The sequence below is a fragment of the Mchenga conophoros genome, linkage group LG1, assembly GCF_057382185.1.
Source record: "Mchenga conophoros isolate Kocher_MC1m ecotype Shallow Benthic linkage group LG1, M_conophoros_male_GT1.1, whole genome shotgun sequence".
Lineage (NCBI taxonomy): Eukaryota > Metazoa > Chordata > Actinopteri > Cichliformes > Cichlidae > Mchenga > Mchenga conophoros.
The window spans coordinates 6767406-6787785 of record NC_140526.1 but is presented as its reverse complement, the minus strand read 5'-3'; the positions used below and the strand labels follow the sequence as shown (position 1 = coordinate 6787785).

The 20380-nt window shown below is 37.5% G+C and overlaps 1 protein-coding gene across 9 annotated transcripts in view; it reads right to left on the bottom strand.

The window, feature by feature from the left end:
• The window catches only part of cep89 (centrosomal protein 89), a 54343-nt gene extending 34366 nt beyond the window's left edge, over positions 1–19977 (bottom strand). For 2 of the 9 annotated variants that reach the window (XM_085293363.1, XM_085293523.1), the window contains exons 1-16: positions 17472–17709; positions 16877–16983; positions 16194–16340; positions 15800–15992; positions 13362–13425; positions 12218–12313; positions 11196–11444; positions 10499–10641; positions 8616–8666; positions 8016–8099; positions 7248–7351; positions 6341–6456; positions 5580–5760; positions 4915–5082; positions 3659–3800; positions 1533–1659 (exon numbers count right to left, since the gene is read on the bottom strand). In XM_085293363.1, coding sequence (XP_085149489.1) covers positions 1533–1659; positions 3659–3800; positions 4915–5082; positions 5580–5760; positions 6341–6456; positions 7248–7351; positions 8016–8099; positions 8616–8666; positions 10499–10641; positions 11196–11444; positions 12218–12313; positions 13362–13425; positions 15800–15992; positions 16194–16340; positions 16877–16983; positions 17472–17513 — 2014 coding nt within the window. In that variant the 5' untranslated portion in view covers positions 17514–17709. Of the gene's footprint in view, positions 1–1261; positions 1338–1532; positions 1660–3658; positions 3801–4914; positions 5083–5579; positions 5761–6340; positions 6457–7247; positions 7352–8015; positions 8100–8615; positions 8667–10498; positions 10642–11195; positions 11445–12217; positions 12314–13361; positions 13426–15799; positions 15993–16193; positions 16341–16876; positions 16984–17471; positions 17710–19059; positions 19693–19895 lie in introns of those variants that run through there. The other 7 variants (XM_085293277.1, XM_085293594.1, XM_085293935.1 and 4 more) reach the window with 6 other exon arrangements.
• Positions 19978–20380: the final 403 nt, after the last annotated feature.

Below are 20380 nucleotides of genomic sequence, written 5' to 3'. Positions count from 1 at the left end.
TTGAAGACAATTCCTAAGCCATAATGCTTTTGTGAAACCACTACAAACCTTAAAGTCCACCTTTATGTCAGATTTTTTTTTGTGTTACTATTAGGAAAAGAGGGGAAAATGTTTTTTACCACAACATTTACAGCTCTCCTTTTTTCATGGTCTGATCACCAACTATGAGATTTGCATTCACACACGTACACACACATACACTTCTCTCTCTCTCTCTCTCTCTCTCTCTCTCCCTATGAGCTGTTGCTATAGAGACCCTAATAAAATTGTTAAACCCACTGAGATGTTTTTCCTTGCTCTGGTTTGAGTGACAAGAGCTACTGACAGAACACACATACCACTGGCCGCTGAGCAAGGCACTATAGCTAGTGTCATGTTTTTTTCATCATAATAAACAATTACAAAAGAAGAATGCACAACTGTACAGTAGCTGATGGTGTACAACAACTGTCAACCACAGTGGAAAGATTCATATCAGCAGAAAAGGCTACCATGGTGATTTACTATAATAGGCTTCATTTTATTTCTGTGGGAATGGTGGGATCAATGTGGTCTTGCCAAAGAATGAACAAGGAAGAAAGAGGCTCTGTGTTCTAATCTACAATTACCTATGCTCATGCATGTGTCTGGTACTGACAACTACATGCAAGTGCAATACTGTACACGAGGGATGAGATTTCATGGCATAATAGTTTAATTTAAACTCTAATTAATTTGAATTCATGTATAATTATAAGTCAACTGAAAACAAAATTAAATGAAAGTAATCTAAAACTGAACTAAAGAACCCATGGCCTGGTGGGGATTGAATCAGGATTTTTAGAAAGGGACAAACATAAAGGAAAAGTGCTGACAGGCAAAGTGAGAAAATGCATGTAAAATAGCACATAACAGCAGTATGTTCTCTATGACCACAGTCATAGAGCACAAACGGCACCCCTTTATAACCTCTGATCATTATCATTATACTGGTGCTTTCTTTACATGAAACATGCTTACAATGTATGGTCCTAATTGCATGAGCTCTTAAAAATGAGAAGATTATCTAAGATACTTGACTTGACCCACTCAAGTCAGCATAAGAGAAAGCAATCTGCAAGACACAAGTGTTCATCAATTTATTCGTTGCGAGTAGTGGAGGCTGACAAGCAGATGGTTTATCAATTCCAGTAGAGTGGGCTGATCAATAGACACCAGACATGAGGACTGAAACTGGAACGTTATGTTTCAGCCTGATCAGTTGAGGCACCAGATGAACCAAATGTGTTGTTCAAAAGCTTGCCAAGCATCAGAGGTTAAGATCAAATTAACCTGCCTGCCACGTAGCAGTGCAGCTTCTGGGAATACATTAAGAGAGTTCTGGCTCCTTAATCATATGTGCAGACATTATTAAGACAAACCAAACCCACTGTAGCCAGTGAGCCAGATTTGACTTTTTAAAACCACTGATGTATGATTCTTGTGTGAAAAAAAAAGTGTTTACAGGGGAGGTGACTGTATTCTGAAAGTGATGTTTTAATAAACAAACTTACTTTGACTTCTTCTTGTAGTTTTCCAAATCGAACTGTGCCACTGAGAATCCTGCTGATGAATCTCTGCTTTTCCTGCTGAAGAGATGATGCCTAGGGAGGCAGACAGGGAAGATGGCGGGTTACTGAGCTAAAAAAGGAACACAGAGGGAGGGTTAAACACACAATTGGATAAAGGAAGTGAGGGATTATGGGAGAATTGGATAAAGGAAATGAATGAAAGACGTCAAACTGTTGCCAATTTACAGAAATCCTGTGCAGCCAAATGGGTGAGGCACAAAAGCTGTCTAACTTCAGGACAGTATAACCAATCTGCAGACTTGTACTAGGTTGGATAAGGATGGATAAGAAAATACTCACTCATTATTACCTACTAAGTAACTGTGTGAATCAAGATTTCATAAAAAGTCAAAGTCAGCTAAGGCTCCCCCATGCCAGTCATTCTCAGATTACTGGTCATGACTCTTTAGAACTCCAAAAACACAAAAAGTAACCGTGAGTCTTCTTTAACTCTGCAATAATCATAGTGCTTTATAGGCAACTATGTATAAATTTAAAAAAAAATAAAATGTTCTCAGCATTTAAAACATTTCTACTGCTTACATAACATACATAATCACAATGCTTTAAAAAAACCCAGATAATATATACCCAGTTATATAATGCCAGAGGTGGAAAATCAGACAGTTCGGTTCCTGTACGCCTTACACACTTTTTGGTCTGATTTATACAATTGCTTTGACTGAAAAAACCTTTACGTTATCTTCTCTGTGCGTGTACCTTGTCTGAATAATGAAAGTATACAACAGAGATATACACAGAGATATGCATACATGTGAGGATCATTTGTGAGGATCATTTTAACAATAGAAGACTGGAAAACTGCTGCCTGTCTGTGGGGTCACAATTTTGGGTAAAAAATATGGAAACATGGATCCATCCTGTCTTGTATCAAAAACAAGGTGCCAGTGGTGGAGGTGCTATAATGGTATGGGGGATATTTTCTTGACACACTTTGGGTTCCTCAGTACATCACTGGGCATAATTTAAATTCCGCACCCTGCACAAGTATTGTCGCTGACCATGTTCATCATCTCTCATCACCACACTGTACCCAGCTTCTCATGGCTGCTTCTAGCAAAATAATGCATCATGTCACAAAGTTCCAATAATCTCAAACTGTTTTTTTAACATGACACTGAATCAAATGCACACTTTTGTCACCTATCCTCAGGGGCACCTCCTCCAAAAAAATTTCTTAGGGGTGGCTATATGGGAGCCACTAAAAATACTGGGCTGGCACTCCAAAAACAGAATTTCCAGTTTTATTACACTGTTATCAAATACTACTTGAAAAATATGGCAAAAAAGAGAGAAAGAATAGTATTATATGGCTAGTTAATTTTCTGCTATTAAATTATTAAATTTGCTATCTCTGAAAACAGGTGCATGTGAAAACCAAATAAGATTTTGGAATCATTAATAATTCAGTTTTAATTGATCAGTTGACTGATTATCTGGAAGTCCTAACCATCAATTTAATGATTCTCAGCAGAGCTGAGGAGAAGGAGCTTAAGATTCTTTCTCCTAGAATGGAGTTAATTTTAAGAGCAAACTTGTTCAGGAAATACAAATAAGCATTAGATAATGTCAGTGAATGTGAGTGTGAGTGGTTGCCTGTCTATGTTGGCCCTGAGATGTACCAGTAATCTATCCAGGGACTGGTCCCAGGTTTTCTGCAACCTTATGACATTATTACCAACAAATTTTGAGGGGTAGCCAGTCTGATTTGCATCTGCCAGCAGTTTTTGGGTGCCTATTAGTTTTTCTGTGACTATTTTTAAAATCCAAAATCCTACCTGCCTCCAGACCTGTTGCAACCCTTATGAAATACCTTTACACCTTAACTACTGAATTTTGTTGTCATTTCAGATCAATTGTCTGTAAACAGCAACCAAAGCTGGCATTACTACAAACAGCTTAATTAGTAAGTGAATGAATTGATACTTAATATTCAGTATATTTAGACCTTTTTTTTTATCAAAGGAAAGTTTCAAGACCCTCATGTTTGTGCATCTATTCAGTGTCACATGTGGTACAAAATCTTTTTACAGTAGCATCAGTAGTACCATATGTAATAGTTGGTCTCTCTCCTGGGAAATGTGTTCTGCCACAGAAATGACAGCTCCCAGGTAGTGCCGTGTCTTTTCCTCCTTTAACACACACTCTTCCTTTTGTTGCTTCAACATACTCATTCTTCTTTCAGCCTTCCTAATTGATGGAAAGATAGGCGAGTGAGGAAGGGAATTGATTAAAGAGTATTAAAAGAGGACCAAAAACACAGAAAAGAGAGAAAGAGAAAGTATGGGGGCACGAGAATGGAGTGCGAAAGGGAGGTTTGGTGAAAACATGGTAAAGAAAAATAAGCAGGGGTTAAGAAAAGGGAAAGCAGCAGATAGAAGGGTTGAATAAGAAGAAGGACAATAGGTTAGCTGGATGATACTTGAGATCATGCCATCTGCACAAGGTGGGGGGAAATGTTGGTTATTAAACACCTTTTGACAGACTTCACACTTCATATTGAAAGAGTTCACATTAATCTCAGCACAAATCTACTGGGAAACGAAGGCTCCAGACCAGAACATATTTAAGTACAGCTGCAATCCCTTGCAATCCCTACAGTTAATTAATTATAATTATACTAGGTGTCAAAACATTAGACAAACAGGACAAAAGAATGAATCACCAGCTACAATGTTGGACAGAAATCTAGAAAAGAAAAAAATAAATTAATAATAATTAAATTAATAAAGTGATTATATAAAAATAGAAAGTTCTCCTGTCTCCCATCAGACGAGCTTGTTGGCACTGATCCTCACATAGGATATGAACCACATTTTCCCACATGAAAGTCATGTGCATAACACTTACTAAGTGGACTTCTTCCATATTACTTTATATAGGTTGGATTTTTTTTATTTAAAAAAACCTTAACACAGAGCTCAGTGGATGTGCAGGAGTCTAGCACATTATCAGACTGCTTCAATTTCAAGTTATCATGAGTGTTTGTTTTTTTAAAAGCAAGCTGTCCCAATTATAAACAATAAATAGTTTACACTGATTTTACTCTTGTTAAACATCCATGTACCAGTTTTTATGGCAGTTTGTTTCTCAACATATCCAGATGCTGCATATTCTTTGCACAAAAGTATTTTAATATATTGAAAATGGAATTGGTTCCACATGCTGTTATAGTAATCATAACATTCTTTTGTTTTAATGGCTCAAGCAATGCTGAAAACCTTCCAAGAACTGTGTCTCACTGCTGTATACCAGGTTTCATGTATGTGATAACAGCAAACAAAGAACACTAAATATTTACTACCTGTTGGATTGCCTGGAGAGCTCCAGCTCAGCCTCCATTGCCCTTGTTTTTGCAGTTAGCTGGGCTTTGTCCAGAGCTAGAATCCTGTTCTCCTCCTGGAGGTTAGATACTCTCAGAAGCAGTTTGTCAATTTCACCCTTACTTCTGCTCTCATGCTGCTCCAGTTGTCTGAGAGTGAAGAGAAGAGTTCATAGAATTATGTCACAGCACGTGTCACAATCTGCAATTAAAACTCCAAAATATAGCCTACTGATATTTGTTTTAAATGTAATAGTCCTGTTATTTCATGCTTATGCAATTTATTTTTGATCCATTTGTGTAAACATGAGTTGTATTTTAAATCCCAGGGGCTATGACAATACCTGACCACGTACATTTATTCATTAAATCCCATTTGACTTTTCTGTTGCACTTAAAACTGCAGTGCTTCAGGTGCTACTCTTGTTGTAGTTCTTGTTTTGTCTACTTATCTGTGCTACAAATCAACTGAAATAATAATAAACAAAGCTTTCTCAACACCCTTACCCAACATAGAGCAAGAATGGTCAAGGCTTGTGAAGATAAATTGTTCAGTCTACAGTTTCTTGTTTTCTCTTTGAAATAACAGAGCAGCTTTAATACTTAAGTATTCAGTTTTGTTTAATAACGTGAGATTAGAAGGGTACCTTCTCAGTTTTCCAGCAATGCTGCAGTGTTCGTCCCAGGTGACTGCATCCTTTAGGCGGGCCTGCAGAACTTGAAGCTCCTTCTTATTTTTCTGCACCTCCCTCCTGCTTTCTTCCAGGTCCCCTTCCAAACGCTGGTTTTCCACTTCTAATAACATCAGTTTCTTAGACACTTTTGCCACTAAAGAAACAAGAAAGAGATAAGAAAAAAAGAGAGTATTAAACAGAAGAAAATGAATAAAAAGGAAAATAATAATAAATCACATCCATATTAGACTGAGACACATGACGAGATGTATATTCTTAGGGCGGGGCTCATTCTGGCAACGATTTGTTACATTGTTAATGTTGTGAAAGGCTCTTTTAAACAAGCTGTTGCTTTTTTTAAGCTTTTCCTATGTCTAACAATGCATCTTTGTGTTAGCTAGGTCAAAGAGCCAACAAAAATGAAAGTTTGCATTATATACCTGAATCCAAAAAGAAACATCTACTGCGTTAACGTTCGAATCTACGACCTTCAAAGGGACACGGCCAACACCAAAAGTAGACATTTAGACTTTTTCTGCGTATTCTGTGTTATATTCTGTATTTCCTCATTTATCCCTATCAAAAAAGACCTAAAAACATTTTTTTAAACAAAAAAAACAGACGTAATTCTTAAATGCATGCATCATTTTAAAGATTTTAGTGTAAATGCTTGTGGAAGAATTTATTTCATCTTTTTAATTTTTTTTTAGGTCTTTCAGTGTTTCAGAAAATACCTTCAGTGTTATGTCTGCTGTGAGTGGCCTTGGCCTCAGCATGCTGCTCCTCGAGTTGATTGATGAGATCCTGGTTCTCCTGCAAAACCAGAACGGCCTGTTGTTGAATTTGATAACTGCAGAAAGAAAGAAAGCAGGAGAGTGAGATATTATCAATGCTAAATCAGCACATCACAAAACTTGCTAATTTAACAAACAGACACAAAAATACTATAAATAGCTTTGCTACATGCTACATTAGCCTTTACAGAGATTAAGCTATCTTTCCAAGAAACAAATCTTACATAAATTCTGTAATCCTTGTAAGATAACATATACTTTTCTACTCCTGCAAGTTAGTCTTTCTAAGAAGAAACATATTAACAACTTGATGAGTCTACTGAATACAAATAAATGAGTTAATATGATTGCCTACAAGTGTTGGCCTTTGAATGAATTGGACATCTAGTATCATGAAGTATTTATACTTTTCACAAGAGCACTTGAAATAAAGACTAAGTCTATACATATACAAATGTACTGAGCATCAACATGTATTCCTAGTACTTAAGTAATCCCTTATATATTAGATTGAGATACATGAAGAGGTTAACAACTCTAAAATCCCTGATAGTTTACATAAAGGCAGTGCAATTATCTAACTTCTCAGAGTTAGTTTCAGTCAGTGTCAGCAGCATTCTATGCTAGAATGATTATGAAAGACAGAATACCAGCAGCAGGGGTGTACCAAAGGAAACAAAGGTTTAGCTTCTTTCATTTTCTTAATTGCATCTATCATCTAGCAATGGATAAAGAAAAAAGACATTTAATTTTCATTACAAGATCAGATGAATGAATGATGACGGCAAATCAAGTTCATACAGTGTTGAAATAACCCACATACACAAAGCCGTGCATTTTTTCTTACCAGTCTTTCTGATTGACCGCTCCGGTCTTGGTAATTTCATCATGGAGTTTCTCATTTTCTTTAATGACTTCCTCTAATTGAAAATGCAACTTTTTCATGTTTTCCTGTAGCAGACAAATACACAAAAACTAATGATTTCAAGGCCATAAAGAAAAACACAAAATAAATGCATCTTCTGCTCTACTACCACCTCTAAGCCAAGGCTTAAAGGTCCCCCTGGGGAGATACCATCCTTCACTGAGACTGCCTGAGCACACCAGCTGTCCTGTTAGTGTTATACCCACTAAGTCTGGTCTCACCTCCCCCTGTGAAACTGTTCCAAGTCCTTTTATGCTGGAACTGGATCGCCTCAGGACACAGAAACCTGCTCAATCGCAACCTTTTGCAGCATATTAAACAGAATGTTTTTACTTTTTACTTGTTTATTAATTCCAAAGGAAGGATGTATTATATAGCTACCTTTAAAAGACCCAAATATTTATTAAAAAGACAATAATTACCACTAGAACAAAATATGATTTTATTTTGACTTCTGTTGTTTGCATGACTAAATGTTTACCTCATCTAATAAGATCCTGGGAGCACCTTGACTAATGCATTCTATCTACTGAGTGTACTGCAGGTTTTCAACCCATGAACCACATAAATACAAGTTGGCACATCAAATAGTACTTAACAACCCCCACCTCTGAAATAACCTCACCAATTCTCCAAAAAGAAAATATGAAAGATGATTCATTAAAACTCACACAAATTTCACCACTTTACCTCAGTGGTTTGCAGAATGGCATCTTTCTCATTCATTCTGTCTTCATAAGCCAGCAGTAGAGGAGATAAATACTTCATGTCGACCTACATAAAAGGGACAAAGAGAAATAGTTTAAACTAGACATAACATGAGTGCCATGAATCTTTTGCCTTGCTAGAGATTACGCCACACAGGAAAAGTTTGTTTTCAATCAGACAGTGACAGTAATAATACCTGGTGCAAATGGGCTTTATGATCTTGTTAGGGTGGACAGATACTGGACAATGTGGCATTCAGATATACTCATTTAAAAGAAAATGCCCAGTCTCTTACCTGTGCAAATTTTAGTGAGCTTTGGTTGTGATTAACCGTGCTACCAGACCAACTGTCAGCAGACTGAAAATCTGCAATTTCACATTTTTCTTCAATTTCATGGGATACTGAAAAAATCAACCATAGTAATCGATTGACCAGTCAATTTATTTTACGAAATGACTTGCCTATTAGATTAGCCAGCGACACTATATGTATTGATTAGTGACATCAGATTATTAACTTGCTAAAAGGTCAGCCTACAGTCAAGCCAGAAATGTACTGTAGTGTTATATATTTATACTTACCAGCCATGGAGGAGGAGACCCCGTGTTTGGTAAGCCACTGACTTTGGAGTGCTAGATGAGTAAGGAGTGACATAGAAAGAAAGAAAATGAAGTTGGGCTTTTATCCCATCACTACAGTTTAGTCCTTTACATGGATAAGTTGAATATATCAAAATGGGCCAATAGAGTGTTGGAATCTAGTGTAGCATCAATAACTACACAAGAGTAGTTACTCTGACTAAGAGCTAAGCTGCTCCAATAGAGGAATGGAACACCATTCTTCCAAAGATGTCCCTTTATTTGGTGTTTTAAAGATGGACCTGTTTCCATGACACTCTAAAATTTAATTTAGGTGTTCATTTGGCTCATACACATCAAATCATTGAGTGTTACCTCATGCCCTTTGAATGGTGGCAATGTCTTGCTGGAAGAACACTCATCAGTTAGGACATGTTATAGGATAAAGATAATCAATCAGAGCAACTTTGTATTGATCTGTACTGATCCTATGAACTTCTAACTTACCAGCAAAATGCCTCCTACAGCAAAAAAGAGGAGACCCACTCAAGGTTTGCTATAGATAATTTAATATGGAAGCAGATCCTTTTAACTGAACCAATTAAACTGATTATGACTCATCCAATCTCTTATAACTGTGTTACTTCACTGTAAAATGCATTTTCCTTTATCTCTTTCTTTCCAGCCACACTTCACTTGTTAGTAATGAGCCTTTGCAGAGACATGCAGCCACAGAGGCAGTGATGAGAGCAGGAGATCCCCTGGTGTGAAAACACAGCATGAGGTAGTCATGATTAAAACCAAAGGCTGGCTTTCTCCTGCAGCGCTAAACCTACAATAATCTGGACAGACTGTACCAGAGAGACCGCCACAGACAGTAACAAAAAACTCTTTTGGTTCAACAAATCAGAGGGAAGGACTGACAAAAATAAAACCTTACTTCACTCAGCAGGGTTTTGGATCAAAGGTGGATGTGTATCTTAAAAGCTCAGTTATGAAGCTTTGAAAATAAGGAGATGTACTGCCATTAGATTTTCTACAGAATCTAAGAAAATAAGTCTAAGAGTAAATGAAGATAATACAGGAGAACACTGTTAGAGTGAATTGTTAAATGTTGTCATTTTTATGCTTACCATCTCTACATTGTTTTAACTCTGTTAAGAAAGGAATTCTTTTATCCCCCTCCCCAACCTCTCGAGGTTCTGGGGGGGATGTAGTGTTTTTTTGCAGATACATCCTATCTGGAAGATCTGTTTCTTGTGATGTTGCTTCCTGCTTTTATGACCCTTTTGGTCAGCAGGAGGCCACACACACACACATTCTCACATGCATACAGATGTTTACACATACACACGCATAGTGCCTTGTCGTTGTAACCATTTGGGGGTTTTACGTGGGTGGTGCTTTTGCTGTGATGTGTATTATATGAACTGTTTTCCCAATAAAAGGGGTCATTTTGTGGCAGATAACAATGAGGCCTCCCTTGAAAGTAAATCGATCGATCGCTGACTGTCTTGTTTTCTTCATGATGAATAAGTCTCTAAACCAGCGGGGCTTGTGGAAACACAGACCCAACAAACACATATACCTGATTTAAGTTAAATTTGGTAAGGTAGGAGTGAGACAGACTGAATTTTTTTCTCTGTACAACTCCCTAATAGGAACAGCTGTTCGTAACTGAGCTGATTGGTAATATTCACAATACAATTTCTCAAATTTCTTTCAAGCAAACCCTGAGGTTGCATTGCATCTTATTCATGAAAAGTTTAAACTGACCCATATATATATTTTTTTTAGAAATACCTATAGTTCATTAATTCTCAATTAGCCCCTTATCCTTCACTGAAGTAGTCTCTTGTCATATTCATGTCTTGAGCTTGTTATACCTCTTCTTTGGACAGTGGTCTGAACCGCGCCTGGTAGTGGCTCAGCTCCACATTCAGACGGTGAACTGTCAGTTTGAGGGCATCGTTTTCATCAACCAGCTCCTGAGCATGTTGCCTCAAATTCTGCAGCTCTGCTTGGCTGCCTGCAAACAAAGCATATCAGGTTACAAATAATTTTCCAGATTAATAAGTAGTTTTAAGCCAGTTTCCACATGCCAAAGCATTGAATTAAAGCAAAAAATGTGAAATGTGAGGGCTTGTGATTTTTACAAAATCAGGACAATAATTTGTATCTTTCAGGAGTGTGCAACTATGCAACACTACAATGCAACACAGCCCATTCAGGTCATTCCTCAACATGGGTTTTGACTCTACAGTACATGTGGTCTGCCTAAAGATCAGCAAAGTGCTTTCATGTTTCTTTTCATTACTCCCTCTTCTTCTCTTCATGCTGAGGACATGCTGTGGAGTCCAACGATCAGTGCCATTTCTACCCTTAGCACTATCTCCAGCTCCCTCTTTTGACACTTGTAAATTCCTCCATCCGCTGTAACTCTCTGCTTACTTTTCCTTTCTGCCTCATTTGCATCTGTTTTACTTCCACTGTTACTTCTATATACTTTCCCTACTTCCCTTCATTCAATTTCTCCACATTGTTCCTCTGTACAGTATCTCTCCAGCGGTTCCTCTACTCTACCTGCAGAGGACCTCTGGTTTGAGAAGGCTTTGCTGTCACTAATCTCCCGTTCCAGGCGCTGTAGTCTCTCCTCTAGTAGCTTTTCTTTGTCTACCATCCTTGTGTTCTTTTCCCGACGGTCCCTCACTACCTTCTTCCGCAGTTCACTGTATGTATTGCTGGGTTCTGGAGGAAGCTCACGGAGGTCTTTGGGGCTTTTGGCTTGGCTTGCTTGCCTGGGGTGACCAGCAGTGAAAATGGTCGGTGTTGCTGAAACAGGCAACAAAAATACTTTTCAAAAATAGAATAAAATGTATAAATGAACAGAAAGTATGTACTGTATTGAAAATACAAATTTAGTGCTGCTTTTTGTTACAGCAGAGATAGAAAACATGGACACAAACAGAAAAAAATCCTAAAACTGTAACATAACTATATGAGTTATGTTACTATCATTTATCTAGTAACATATCTAGGCATCTAGGCAGCAGGCAGCCTGCTATAACCATTTCAAAATACATTTCTCGTTTGAGGTGGGAACTCTTGTTACATGAATAAAAAAAACAACAAAACAGCAATGTCATGGAGAGAATGATGTAGAGAAGAAATAGTACTTTTACATGGCATGTTGCATTTCACATCGAGTTCTGCTAAAGCCATTTATCAGAACACAATGTGCACTGATGACCACAAATATCATTATAGAACATTATCTACAATACTATGTTAAATATACATACATAAAATGCATGCAACTTAAAATATTTCATTGTTAACATGTTTATTTCACCTGACCAATTGAATGGTTTGTTTTTACTCTGATATTTTTTTTTACAGTTAATATTAACATTAACATGTTAACTTACAGATATTGGAATGCCTTCACCCTTTATTGGGTAGATTACAGGACATGAAGAGAAAGGCAAACAGTGGGGTGACCCTTTAATGCTTAATATACATACATTTATTAATTTTTAAATTAAAAATCTATATGTAAAAATGCCAAGCAGACACACACAGGCTACTTTAGTATTTACACCTACTTGGAACATCATCTTTCCAATTTTCAAGAGTCTTCCTCACAGACATTTTTTTCTCTTTGGGTTCTGGGGATTGGCCACTGGTCTCCTCAGTGAAATCTGTGTGATGTGAACAAATTCATTGAATGAATTCAAAACCGAGAGGAGCGCTGATTTCTAAGGGTTTTATTATAGTAAAATCCCTTTTTACCACAATCAGCTAATGGTTATGTAAAAATGTAATTTCTGCAAAGCCTGAAAGTGTTACCTTGCGAATCAGACAGATATTATGTCTGCACTTTAGTTATTAAGGTAGGAGCATTTTAGGAACAGACAGAACATTTTAATTTACCACCACCAAAAGCCTGAGGGTAGCACTGCTAATAACAATTCTAACGAGGCTTTCCATTTAGCTCTAATGATATGAGGTTACCTTATGGCTGTTATGAAACTAAATGTCAGTTGAATAAGAGCTGTACTTTTCTAACATAGAGTCAAGAGTGTGGTGTACCGGTAATTTGGCTATGTGATGGAGAAGATTTTAATATCAGGTTGCATGGCTTTAATTGTTTTACTAGTGCTTTTCATAGAAAAGACTCCAAAAGCCAATAGTCTTGAATTTCTATTACACGTTGTTTTGGAAGAGCACCAACAATACACAAAAGCAATAACAGAACTTTATGTTTAGTTACATGTTGTTGGAGAGATTTTCAGATTTGCTGTTCATAATTAGAGTCATTCCAATTACTCGATAGACCTATTACTGTCAATGTTACCACCTGTCTTTCACATCAGTGATCACAACCAGCTGTTTTATATCAGCTAAAATGTTTGAAATTTGTGGGCATGTGCGTTTGCTATTTGCTACCTATATACAAAAATCTGTTTATAAAAATACACACAGTTTTATTTTCAAGCATTTATGTGTTGGATGTGTGAAAATGTACTAGAAGAAAGCTAACTGGAAATCAGTGCTGATTTCTGATCTTTTTCAGTGGGCTCTACAATATACAGGCCATATTTTAAATACATAGGTCAATTTTTACCACAGATCAATTCTTTCATGAGCATTGTCCTTCGTATTATCATTATCATTATTACTACTACTACGATGTTCTTCTCCTTATGAAATATGTTAACCCATCTGTCATTATTGTAAAATCAGTACCTGGTGAAGACTCTCTTCTGCCAGAAGTCTGAGTTGGCAGGGGTGTAGAGGACTTGAAGACAGACTGTCAAAATAAATAAAGAGGGAGTCAGTATAGTAAGTCTTTTCAAACAAATATATAAATCCCTGCAGCCTGGAGGAGTTTATTTATGGTCTTTGCCAAAACGTATCCGATAATATCTTATCAGTGTATTTATTAAATTGTACCGTTTGAAAGAGCCTACAAAACAACATGAATGAATTACATTTGTCAGTTCAGTGTAGAGAAGACATATAGCTGAAACAGAATTATGAGGAAAAATTGGAAGACAATTTATTTTTAACACCTCAACCATGATAAAAATTCAATAAATTCCACAATTGTTGATGGAAAAAAATATACTGCATTTCTATATTTAGAAACAAGCACAATGTCCTCACAGTGACCTTTACTCTCACCCTGAGTCATAAAAAAAGCAGAAAGTGAAGACCATCCTGTAGATTTATGTGGGTTCGGGCTGATGTTTTTTTGGACCTAGAGGTGGTACACCATTGTGCAAAACTACTATATCATATGAGTCACCATACTAGGTCTGTTGGCCTTAGATTATGACACAATAGATCCATGATGTCCTATATCACTTTGACTTGTGGCTGTCATAACTGAGAGATTCAGACACTGCCATAGCCTGGAAAGATAGTTGACAGGGAGAGACCATTGGGACCTTTACAGGTTAGCTATCCAAGTAGAAGAACAACAACATAATATAACATTTTCTCAGGGATCTATAAAAGGAGACATTTGGCATAGTGCCACGGACCGAATTAGGAAGAGAACTCACAAGGCAATTTTACAGATAAACTGTACACCACAGAATAGAATTAACTGTGTGCAGATAAAGCAAGACTGTGAAAAACTTCCCATTACTAATGTACTGTGATCAGTGACTACCATAAATCACAATAACAGCTTTTTAAGGCAATTTTCAGGCAATTTGCAGAAGTGCAAGAACTCACCACCTGGATTGTAAGAGCACCACAGACAAACACGGTAACATTTTGTAGTGGAGAAAAAAGGGGGGATTCAGGATTTAACCATGTAGATACATAAATTAAATGCCAAATGTACAACAGAGAAAACTGTTTGATAGAAGGAAACAAAAACAAAAAAACCACCAACATTTACTAAGAAAAACTGAAAGGATATCTGCAGATGCTATAAGCCAAGTCCGTATATATGGCTACTGAGCTGAATCACAGCTGATAGTTTTAGTGACAACCATAGCACAGCATTAAAAAGAAACAAAGTATCGATTCTGAGTACAACTGTGCCTCCTACTGGATCAGACTGGGATTACAATACCAAAATACCACAGACTCAAGGAAAACCTATTTAGGAGTAGTAACACTCATTAAATACATGCCAACACTCCAACCTCCCATTAAATAAACCTCATGGGCTGACCCTTTAGATGCACAAAATAATAAGTAATTACCAGTCAACTGTTACATGGTGACCAGCCAAGACTGAAAATTGCTGTCATAATTGGCATCATGTTGGAGATTTATAAATGTCTCAGTGAGAATGACTGTAGTGATCCTGAAGGTGAACTAAATGGAGTTTAAAGTGAGGTTTTGGATACATTTTGAAGATTGTTTAAATGTGTTTTGACAACACTTAATGTTGAAATATTTAAACATTTCCAAATTACAGAGCTGGGAAAATTGGGCAAAATTTGCATGTAAAAAATAAATAAATAAATAAATAAATCCAATCTAAGAACTCTTATTCAGCTGTTACAGATTAAGACAGACGTCAGATAACTGATGAATAAATATATCGAAATAATTATTGTAATATATGTAGAGATATCGGCTGGATTTTAGTTTGATCATCTTTAGAAAAATATGAATGAGTAATCAACAAAATAACCAAAATAATAAATAAAAATAAAGCTTACTTATTTCTTTCATCACTCACCATTTAAAGATAAATGTCATATTTTGCATTGGCACACATATTCATAACTACTCTGCGTTAAAATGGAGGCTCTGCTCTATTTAACCTGTTGCCATAGTGAATCATGACATCTGATGATGGCTTTTTTTTTTATTACACAGACATATTTAGCTCTGCAAATATTCTCAGCGGTGGCTGAACTTATTCTGATTAGATGCTCTGGAACCGAGAAGTTTCCCATTTTAGGATGAATCAAGATTAAAGTTATTCTGAGAGTTCTTGTCGTCTGGAAGAGACACCTGGAACTGCCTCACCTAAATGTAACACATGCCACTATTAGGGTTACACCTAATAAATACACAGCCACCCATTTAGCCTCTAGTCTTATAACCACTAATCACCTCTTACAGGTATTTTATGCGATCTGTATTAGAAGCATGGAACAATCTACTGAGAAACCTTCATGCACATAATACAAGCTCTTTCTGCAGCTCCTCACCTTAGTTTTTAGTGGCAGAGCATAGACAGATTCGGTGAGTGAAGAATTCTGCCTTCGGTCCAGAGTGTGGTAGACATGTTCCTCCCCATCCTCTTCATCCACCACTTCCTGTTCCTTGTCTTCCAACTCCCCCTCTGACTGGTCAGGAGAGGACAGACGTGGCCGGCTAACCAAATCTTCTGACCATCTGTCTCTGAGGAAGTTAAGCATGTAAGATAACAGCAGAAGACAATTAGATGTATCTTAGTAGAGGCACAAACTAATACAGCCACTTTTATAAACAGTTTTTTTCTCTTAAAACTCCTGCCAGAGAAAATGAATTTTATTTTTCTGACACACTGGTGATGACACAAATCTTGACATAATACTGTTGCCTTTCCCATATGATGGCTACCTTGTGTAAAGTGCTGTGCTGATGTTTGGCTCAGATGTGAAGGATTCTGATTGACCACTCTCGGATAAAGACATCAGCCGGGCAGGAGGTATGGCCCATGTCTGTCCAGTGAGTGAGGATGATAAAATGGCTGCTGCTAAAGCTGACCTGTAGATAGAAACACATACTTTATGAGACACTATGTGTAACAGAAAAGTAAATGAAATGCATGGAAAGCATCGCATGCAAATTTGAAGTCACTCTACAATTTTTGACTTTATTTATAGAGTTTGGATGATGACAATTATCAATAAATGCATCATTTATGACAACAACAACGGCACAAGCAGAGCAGATCATTAACCAAAGCCAGTGCTCTAGTTTTCAATTTAATTAAAATGACTTGGACCTGCACTAAAATTTAATGTTTTTTTCTTTACACATGATCTATTGCTACACAAAGTCTCATGATATTTTGCTTGTTAACGTTCTTTGTAATAACAGATAGAAAAACAAATAAAGCCCAGCTTGCGGAAGGACAGAACATAACCTCAAATACGGTGGAAATAATCAACATTTCGATAAATAGCCTCTAACAAGCTCATAGCAAACATGAAAGTGTGGATTAAATGACAGTTTAGTAGAAACATGAAACATGAAAGGCTGTTGGAGGTTATGGGCGATAAACAGAAAGTGTTAGGTACCTGGGTCTCTCAGGTGAAGGGTTTGGGCTGCGAGGGGGAGGGGTACGAGGTACGGCTGGTTTGGGAGCAATGGAGGCAGCAGGGATCAAACCATGAGCTATATGCTTCTACGCAACACAGAGAGAAGAGTTAGAGGGACATACAGACACAACGCTTCAGGAGGGTTTATATAAGATGACACCAAATTGAGGGGGGGGACAAACAAAAACAAAACAACACAGATGTTGTGCAGGGTGAACAGCAGGGGAAGGGTAAAGGGATTTATTACAGAATCACAGTATGACCACCTGACGACCAGTGATGAGCGTAATGAAGGCACAACAGCACCAATATTTATCCTCAAATTTTACTAAGTAATGCTAGAGCAATCGCTAGTGCACAAAAAACCCTCAATTCACCATTTATACAAACTCTAGCTTAAAAAATAGGCAATACCACCAATTAAATACTCATTACCAAGAGTTAGCGGCAGTATTTTTGAAAACAAAGAACGCCTACTATTATTAATTAACCATAAGTAAAGCCTTAAAAAACACAAAAATAATAAGACAAACTACAAAAGGTTAATATCTATCATAAAAGAATGGAAACTTACAAACTCCTTGTCTTTCTCCCTCCTAAAGCTAAATCTTAACATACTGGAAATACGTTTTACAGTTGCCGTCTACTATATAGGTTAATGTTATTTAATGCTTTTGCGAAGTATTCTTTCAATAAAACAGTTTTACAATTAAATCAGAAATTATAATTCGCCGAGAAAGGAAAATGCGTAAGCTAACTAAATTCAACAAGGATGGCTGCTTGCAGTTTCCTTGTATCTAGACGCTTCACAACAAGAAGGAACCGTGCTCCAAACGTAACGCTGATTGGCTAAGTTTGAAGGCAAAAGCCAATCAGAGACTGCTTTGATCCACCTAGCAACGACTTGCTTACCAACTCGCAGCCTGGCCAACAGGGGACGATGTTGGCCCATTTAAATAACACCGTTTGTCCCCGAAAAAACTTTTCTTTTTCTTCTTTCACTGCTGGTGACTTTTAATTTGAAGAACAGGGCCCTATTTCAGGAAGCCGGTTTAGAAAACTCAGAGTGAAAAACGATACTCAGGGTTGAGTAACCCCGAACTGTCCAACTCGGAATATTCGGTTTCAGAAAGGCTGATAACAATTAGTTCAGTCAACGCGGAGTTGCTTTAACCCCAAGTTAAACGCGCACACGAGGATACATAAAGCCCTGATTAGTGGAGCACAGATTAAGCGAGTCACCATGGAGACGGAGGGAAAGAAGGCGCGGTCAATGTATTTTACAGCGCTTGAGGCCGAAATTCTGATGGCAGCATATGCCGATAACATGCAAATTCCGCGGAAAAAAAGTAACACAGCCACAGCTGCAAAAGAAGGGAGCATGCATGGCAAAACATAGCCGACAGAGTCAATGCCTGAGTGTTAATTTAAACATTGATCTAGGGATTTCCACCCATTTAACACGTTATTTTATTACATTTTATTTTATTTTTTATTTCATACATTTTATTTTGTGATGTGATGTGAGCGCAGGTGCAACCCAACAGGCCCCAAACGTTCCTGGCAGCAAGTAAAAATGAAATATAAAAATATAGTCCAAACAGGTAAGGTGTAATTGTATTATGAGCCATAGTGCTTGGTCTGTTTGTAAACCAATTGCAGTTAGAGGCTACATTAATTTCCCCTCTGTAAGCACTTATTGAAATTATCTGAGCACATTACAAGTACATATTTGCTTACTCTGTGTGCTCAAATGTGACCCGTTATAGCCAATAGAAAAAAAAGCGGAGGCCCGAAAAACAGGTGGAGGTCGTCCACCACCACCACTCACAGAGGCTGAGCAGTTGGCTTCCACATTTGTGATAATGTTGGCAGCATCACATATGATCTTCACAGTGCAGAGAACACAAATTAGCATCCATTACTATAATGAAATAATTTGTTAGTTTGAAATGCTACAGGGAACTATGTACCTGCACATTAATGCTGTGGAAAGACTTCCTGTTCACATAGTCTCCTTCATTTACTGAAGGAGCAATGATTGGAATGTGAGTGCCATCTATACAGCCAATCACGCCTGGGAACCGTGAGAATAAATGTAAAATTTAAGTAGTAGTTCAAATATCACCACATCATGAATTAAGTTTTGTTCATCCTGATACCTGCAATTTTGTGGCATCCCTCTTTGATAAATCGTGTGGGTCTATGACCGGGGAACACCACAAACGAGTACACGAGACGTTTCAGTGCAACTGTAACATTCCTGACTGCCCGACAGACGGTAGCCTTGGAAACGTGCTCAGCGTCACCAATATTATACAGAAAGCTCCCGTTTGCAAAAAACCGAAGTGCAATACAAATAATATGTACAGAACTGAGAGAATGTCCGCGATGTGTCACATGAGCAATATTAGGCCTGAGGATGTTATTCAAATAAATTATAGATTGTGCTGAAAAACGGTAACGTTCACACAGGAAATCATCAGGAAATGATAAAATGTCCGAACGCGCTCTAATCACTCTCTCCCGGCGGAGAGCTCTGCGGAGAATTTGGGCTTCAACATCTACTGGCTCTTCAAGGAAGGAGCACGCCATGTCTGACACTTCCTACAGTCAGGTTTCCGACAAAGAGGCGGAGAAAGTCAGGGTTAGTTGAAGTAAACCTGCTAGGGGGCAGGTTAGCTTCACGGAGTGTGTCGTCATAGTAACTCACTCAGGATTAATCTAAACTCGCTTTGTGAAACCGAAAACCCAGAGTTTTCGGTAACTCAGGGTATACTTACTCAAAGTTTGCACTAAACCGGCTTCCTGAAATAGGGCCCAGGGCTTTTTTCAAGTAGGAATAAGTAGATAAAACGTCATTCTCCCACCTGTATTAGCCGCCTATCTGAAGGCCTGCTGTGTTTGTTCTGTCTAAATTCCCAAACTATTTATCTACTATATTATAACAGTGGCTACGTTTATAGGTATCCCAATTGCAATCTTTACAGTTCCTCACCAATAGGAAATACGTCAAACTATAAAATCCACCCAATCAACACAAAACCAAATACAGAAGACAACCATAAAGCCATTAAATAACTGAGACGTTCCTCAATAAAATACAGCTATGTGTGAGTCAGATCTTTAGCCTGTTTTTTGTCATTTGAAGCATAAAGGAACAGCTTTAGAAAAGCATTGTATAAGTATAATTTTAACCTTTTTATTACTTTCCAACATGAAAAACAGAGTTATTGTAATAAATGGGGAAAAAGTGTAATCTTTGTTTTGTTCTGCTTCTTAGTTTAAAAAAAGCAAACAAAACAACTTTGCCTTAGGAAATGTAGACAAATAGTGACTAAAGTCAACACATTGGTTCCTGCAATATCTACTTTTCTGATTAACATAAAGCTGGAGAGAATTTTATCTTTCCAGGGCTATGTTGGAACTAAAATCACAGAGATGAAGAAAATCTGTGAATAAAATTTAACCACATGGTATTTC